General features: G+C 40.2%; 1 protein-coding gene across 1 annotated transcript in view; it reads right to left on the bottom strand.

Moving 5' to 3' along the window:
* jph2 (junctophilin 2) overlaps positions 1-4,253 on the bottom strand; it is a 44,881-nt gene extending 40,628 nt beyond the window's left edge. The window contains exon 1 of the mRNA XM_088937556.1: positions 3,235-4,253. Coding sequence (XP_088793682.1) covers positions 3,235-3,613 — 379 coding nt within the window. The 5' untranslated portion in view covers positions 3,614-4,253. The remainder of the gene's footprint in view (positions 1-3,234) is intronic.
* Between the last annotated feature and the right edge of the window lie 2,714 nt (positions 4,254-6,967).

Here is a 6,967-nt window from a genome sequence, read left to right on the forward strand (position 1 = left end):
CCACCACTACCAACAATGACTAATTTTCCAAATTAGTAAAGAAAGTAGTCAAGTAAAAAAAATTCTTACTTAGCAGAAGACTTAGTATTGGAGGTGCTCAACTGAGATTTTCTTGCAGTACCTTTCAGTAAGCCATGTAACCTTAGAAATGTACAAACGTCTAAAAGATCACATTCGTGGTTGTTAGGGTTAGAGAGAAGAGGCTCAAATAAATATACACTAAAAGAAAAAACAATAAAAGAAGCATAAACTGTATTGTATCCTGAAAGATCTGCGTTAAAATGGAAGAGGAAAAGTACGCAAAATAAAAAAAAGTCTACACCACTTGAACTTTGGGAAACAGGGTATTTAAAGCACACTGGTGATTTGTGTGGCACAATGAGTACAGTCTATTCAAAGCTGTAGTTCACAGAGAATACTAATCATTGTCACTTCTAACATGCCTACCCCCTCTGCTATTCTTTGGCCAGTTTGTTGCCCTAGCAATGGGCAAAATCCCAGTGACCATCTGCAGCAACATGTGGAGATACATGTCTCATTATTTCAAGCTTAAGTCACCTTTTGGACATAAAAGGATAAATTGTGAATGTTTCTTTCCCAGATTTCCCAGATTGTCGGTAGGTCTCCAAGAGGTTTCTAGAAATCAAGATTTGCATCTCTGGTTTTCAATTAAAGTTAGTATTTCTTTGGGTTTTTTTTTAAAATGACTTTTCCTCTTTTTTAAAAAAGAAATGACAATAAATTGATAGAACACCGTGTTCATTGGTGAAAGAATACTGCAAATTTGATGCAACCCTTAAAAAAATCTGAAAAACTCAAATCTCAACCTTTAATTTCAGCTTTCAAGACAAGACTTGAGTACACATTAAAAGCTATTTCACGCAGTTTATCAATGATTTTATTTTTTCAAGTTACAATCAGTGTTTTTCCGAACTGGGTTTTGTTTTTAACTTTAGCAAAAGGGAAAACTTTTAACTGTAAGTGAAAACCTGAGATGACAAACTGAAGACCCAAGACAGGAAGTCCTTTTGAAAGACATGGAACATTTTTCCGAGCCTTTCAGTAACTCCCAAGTCACCAGGGTCCTGTGAAAAAAGTTAAGATGACATTTGTGTATTAATGATTCTTTTGGAAACCAGTAGTAAACAAGTAGTGCAGCCTGAGCCTCCTCAACTCCCTCAAAAATGTGCAGATTTGTCTTAAAAAGAGACTTCCCTAGCAGAGCACAAGCACCAACATGAGTTAAATGAGCGGTCGCTATTACATTCTTTCAAAGTTGTGTTAGCTGTGTAGTCATTCTGGCCCTCCAGTACAGAATCACTCACAAAGCATAAATAATTCAGCAATAAAGCCCTCTGTTGCCTTTGGTGCTGGTCTTGTGTTTTCCAAAGCTGTGAAAGGGAAAGAAGTCACAAGGAAACATGAAAGAGCATCAAAGAGTCAAAATCGTACACATATGAATGGAAATCGAAAGTCATATTTGACAAAATGGAGGCAGAGGCATATTCTGGAAAAACTGTTGTCACTGTTGCTTGTTCTGTATTTGTTCACGCTATAACTCCTTTTAGTTTCCCTGGGTTTATTTTTCCTTTCTCCTGTTCGTCAGCTTAAATCACACACAAAAAAAGTCTTTCTCTTGTTATTCACAAGCACTTTACCTAAGTTTTCAGATTCATGTCAACAGTATAAACCAGCAGTCCACATGGGGCAGTGAGTAATCTGAACTTTGAGAGGCCATCAGTCCTGCTATCGATTAGACTTTGTACACAACCAGAAATATCAGAAAGACCTTGAAATGGAAACAAGGGAAGCTGAGAAATTCCTCCTGACAAGGGGGATGAATTAATGTCGTTGAAACTCTATCCTGTGCCACACACTATCACCGGGGAGATTCTGAAATATGCTCACAGACAGTGCATGGATGTTTCCATAGAATTATTTAATCTCCCTTCATACTAAATCCTAAAACATTGATATCGTATAATAAAGAACAACTGGCTCATGTTTCCCTGCATATCCAATATAATTGCTAATGACATCCATTGGATATCACCTGTATGAATTCTAAAGAGTTATGAACAAAAGGAATATGAATATATTATTTTCACCTTTTTGACTGACTGATTTCTTCTTATGAAGGGCAGATGAAAGGTTGTTTGATAATACTGTACAGGTGATGCAAATGTCCACTTTGAGTGTTGCTGATTAGTTTTGATGTGCTGTTACAGAAGTACTGTACACCTGTTGTCAGAATGTTAGGAACCATAGTCAAAATGACTTCCTTTACCTTCCCCAGTCAAAATCTCCAGATCTCAATGCTATTTTAAACCGGTAGAAACAGCAGAAGGGTGGCCCTGTGGTGCACTGGTTAGAGGTTGGTATTGCTGCCTTGCAGTACTAAGGTCCTGGGTTCAATTCTGAACCTGGGGTGCTATCTGTGTGGAGTCTGTATGTTCTCCCTATGTTTGCATGTTCTCCCAAAAAGAAAGACCAAAGTTTTAAAACATACGGTAGGTTAATTGGATTCTGGGAACATTGGTCTAAGTGTGTGTGTGTTGTTGTGTCATTGTGTGCCCTGCAATGGACTGGCATCCTGCCCAGGTTGTATCCAGCCTTGCGCCCGTTGGTTGCTGGGATAGACTCTAGCTCCACCACAACCCTGACCTGGAGGAAGCGATTAATTTTTGAAACATCTGAAAAGGCTCAGTCAACATGGGAAACAACATCAAAACAAATGGAAATACTGTAGATGTTTTTTTTTTCTCAGTATCTTTTGAAAGTGGAGTGATGTGAAACTTTAACAATAGACCTCTCATGTCTCGTATTCGCTCACCTGATAACACTTGATTAACTGCTTCCAATCTACTCACATGTGTACAGTGTGAACAGGTTCTGGTGGTTAAGCAGATCTTCAACAATGTGTCAGCTAGGCACCAGCAGGGCACTTGTGAGCTCTATGATGAATTCCAACTAAGAAGAGTCATTAAAGAGCATCCACATTTACTCAGGTGGTTTTCCACTCTGCTGTTGTAACGTACTGTAAGTTACTGTGCGGTACTGGCCAATCTGAAAAAGGTGAAAAGGGCCTCTTGCTGTGTTGCAGGGAAGTCTCACTACAGGTGTCACCATAAATGGAGGACCTTACCTACTCAATGACCAGAAAAATAAATGTGGTTTTGCTATAAAAGCAAACAGTTGTAGCATTTAGCACCGGAATCAGAAAAGCGATCTTACCTCCATCAGCGTAGGTCTCCGTCCCGTATCCGTCTTGCAGGCCGTTATTCCAGGTCCCCTCGTACTTTGCGCCGCTGCCCTGGCTCAGGCGTGTTCCGTACCGCCCTTTGAAACCGTGAGTCCACTCTCCTTTGTAAACCCAGCGCCCTTTGGTTTCGACGCCCAAGCCGTGACGCTTTCCCTGGGACCAGTACCCCTCGTACGTGTTTCCACTGGGCCAGGTGTAGACGCCCACCACCTCGAAGCCGTAGTTCCAGGAGCCGGAGAACTCCCCTTGTCCTTTGGGACCCGTGCAGATACCGTGACCGTGAGCTTTGCCTCCTTCCCAGCCTCCGCAATAGGCTCCACCGTCGTCGAACTCAAAGCGACCCCCGCTCATGCTTTCCAAACGTTTGACTGCGGTGATTTAAATCAGTTATTCATTTATGTGCAAACTTACATGCGGCGTGATTAAAAGATACAGTATATAGAATCCGCTTGCAGCACTATTGAAACACCTTTAGTCATTTGCGATGCACAGTATCAGATTTTTTAACTAAAGCAAAGTATTCGGATACCATCGTGTACAGATTAGCTCGACTTCTTCCAAACCTGCCCGTTTTGAGCGCGTTTTGTTCTTCTTCTCCACTTTTCTAATTGCTAGCTCTTCAGCTGCAAAGTTCTGCAAAACTTCAGCACATCTCGGTTGTCGCTCGCCAGTCGAGAACACAACATGCCTCTTGAAGAAAGATGCAGGCTTCCACTCTTGTTTTGAGACGATCTCTGTTGCGAAAGGTAAAAACAACTTTTTTTCCCCCCCACCTCGGCTACATGGTTTTCCAGAGATCCGTTTTTAATCTCTCGGTCGATTTGGAGGGCATTATTATTATCTTTTTGAAGGAGAAGCTGAGAAAAGCCCCTCTGCCCTCTCTCCCTGCCTCCTCTCCCCCTGTCGCTCTCTCCGCTCCCCGACAGGGATGTTGGAAACGTCCTAACTCAGACCTAACAAGGCTATCGGCTACCCGCGCTGTTCCAAAAATAATGCCCAATCCTTTCTCCGCTGCGTGGCTCTTATTAAAGCGAGGGCCAGAACGCTTGTCACGAAGGGGCTGGGCACGGATGTGCCCATTTCAAGATCGCTGCTGTAGTAATTGTACTGTACCTTCAGCGTTTTTCTCCAGTTCATCTCACGTTATGCGGAGAAGTGCGTCATTTTCTTTCCCCATATGGCAAAGTATGCTATTGTAGTTTTGCAGGTATCGCACTGAACGGAGTATAAATCTAAAAATCCTGACAAAAAGATCTTGTTTTAAAAGGTAAAGACGATCGGAGTGTCGAAGAATTGTGATGAAGTGGTCCATTCTCAGTAATACTGGTCGCAAATCATCCCTTTTAATCTCTTTATCGCCTTGCCTGGGTTTTGTAGCTGAATCGAGCAGCGAAATGTGGTTAAGAAGTACTGTCGAATTCGGAAAACTCCGTTCTTATTTCTTCTTCTCTATGAAGAGAGAGTTACAATACATGTACATAGTTTCTTTATCAAAGGAAGCACAATTTACCGGAATGCATTCAACGGTAATCTTCTGGTCTTGATACTTGAGTTACTGTAGGTCACTGATACTGAGGCTACTGATATTGCCGTTATTATGATAGTGCAGCAGCTCAAAACACATATTTGCATTATTTACAGGTGATTACTTTATCCAAGGCATTACACGGGGAATGTGATAAGAAATTAAGACCTTGAAAATAGAATTTTGTCTTCTTTCGTCGCAAGCAGTTTTTAAAGAGATGAGAAGAGAGAGACACAGTTTTCCTGTGAGTTCGTGTGCCGTCATGTGATGTTCACTGACAGAGGAGAGGCAGAAAAAGACCCCCCAGCAGGCCAGGTAAATTTCAGGAGGGGCTGCAGTGCTTCTCCTAACTGCCCCTTGGTGGTTAAAAAAAAAAGTGGAGAGGCTGTTTGGTCACCGTTCAATAATTTGATGCTCTGCAGCTCCAACGTAATCTACATTCCTTCCGTTGTTTTTTGGCCTGAAGCCTAGACAAAGACCATCTTTAAGATCGTAATATAACTACTGCACAGAGAGAAATCGTGGCATGGAGAGAATTGATTGCGTGTTCATAGAGGGGGAGTTCCCGAATTAGTATAATTAGTATCGGTAGTTAAATTGTAATTGCAGAACTCTGTAGTTGAAATTTCCGATTATTCATTGATAATGCCTTTAGTGTTTGTAAATGCCTTTAAAACTTGCTCTTTACTTTCAGATTTTATCACATCCACTGAAAATTTTATTTTTTCCCAGTGCTGTGTTTCAATTATTAAATGTGATCCTCTTTATTATTTTGGAATGCACACCGGATGGCCCCCTCTAGTGGTAAAAGGTTATCTTTACATTAAGAATGTCTCAGGTGTGCGGCTGAGCAGTAATTAAACCTAAAATTAAATATTCTGTATCTCCTTTACTACTGTTTGACAAAGAATAGAACTATAAATATAGTGCAAGGTCGCTAAAAGGAAAAGGTTCGTTCATGTACAATGAACCATACAATAAAATTTAAATTTAGAAAACCAGGGTTGTAAGATAAGATCAGATTTATTGACCCCTGAGGGAAATTGCGTTATGGACACCCAGCACCCCTGTACATTTAAATAGAATGCAAACAAAACAAAAAGAAGAAAAGAAAAACATTGCACATTATTCTATTACAAAAAATAAGAAAAACATTGCACATCACTCTAATGCACATGTACGGTATAACAGATAACAACATGTAACATTTATAACACATCACAAAACATATTGCACTCAAGTGGGTTGTAAGAGTCATGGGTTGTAACATCCCATGCAGATATTTATTATAGTTAAAACATTATAACTATGACTAGTTTTACAGCATCAAAGTAAAACAATGTTTCCCAGTTGAAGAGATGAAAGTCATAATGGACGGGCTTGCATTACGATTGCTCTTACTAATTACTGACTGCATGTTTTTTTTTTAAATACACTCATCACACCTGTTGCATTTACAGAATATCAACACATTAACTAATGCTGCTCACAGAGGGTTATCTGTCATGGAATAATTTACAACAACAGGATATTTTTTAATCTCAGATTTTGGATTCCATCATACAACTTCACTATTTTCTGGAACTAATTACGTGCTTCCATATTGAAAAGGTAATTCTGTGAGAAAAATGTAAGTTATAAGCTGCAAATCCTACATAACTAGATTCCTTTAGGACTCGGATCCCCAAAATGGGAAACAAAATCCTAAAATATGTAGATCCGGTCTTTTTCCCCATTTTAAACAAGAAAAATGCAGATAACAGTCAACCCCATCTTTTGTATAACTGTCTAAAAGTAATCAAATTGTTGTGGAAAATAATGTGATGGTCTGTCATTTTAAAATATACACTCCCATTAAAATGATGGAAATGTACTGTCAAGTGACCCAAAGATCTCATCCAGCCATTTCTTGAAAAACGTCAGGGTATCTGATTCGACACCATGTCCGGGAAGCTTGTCGCACACTCCCGCAGCCCTTTGTGTGAAGATGAACCTTCTGTTCTCAGATGCACCTTCTCAGAGAACAGAAGATCTCACAACCTTCTGTTCTGCTAGATGCTGTCACAGACATGTGCATGAGGATCCCAGTGTCTACAGCCTTGCTTCTTCCTTGAAGAAGAAATCCTTTTGTTGAGATGTAGATCTGGTGCTGGAGTCCAGACTGGATCTCACAAACCAAA

The sequence above is a fragment of the Atractosteus spatula genome, chromosome 19 (assembly GCF_055471065.1).
Source record: "Atractosteus spatula isolate fAtrSpa1 chromosome 19, fAtrSpa1.hap1, whole genome shotgun sequence".
Classification (NCBI taxonomy): domain Eukaryota; kingdom Metazoa; phylum Chordata; class Actinopteri; order Semionotiformes; family Lepisosteidae; genus Atractosteus; species Atractosteus spatula.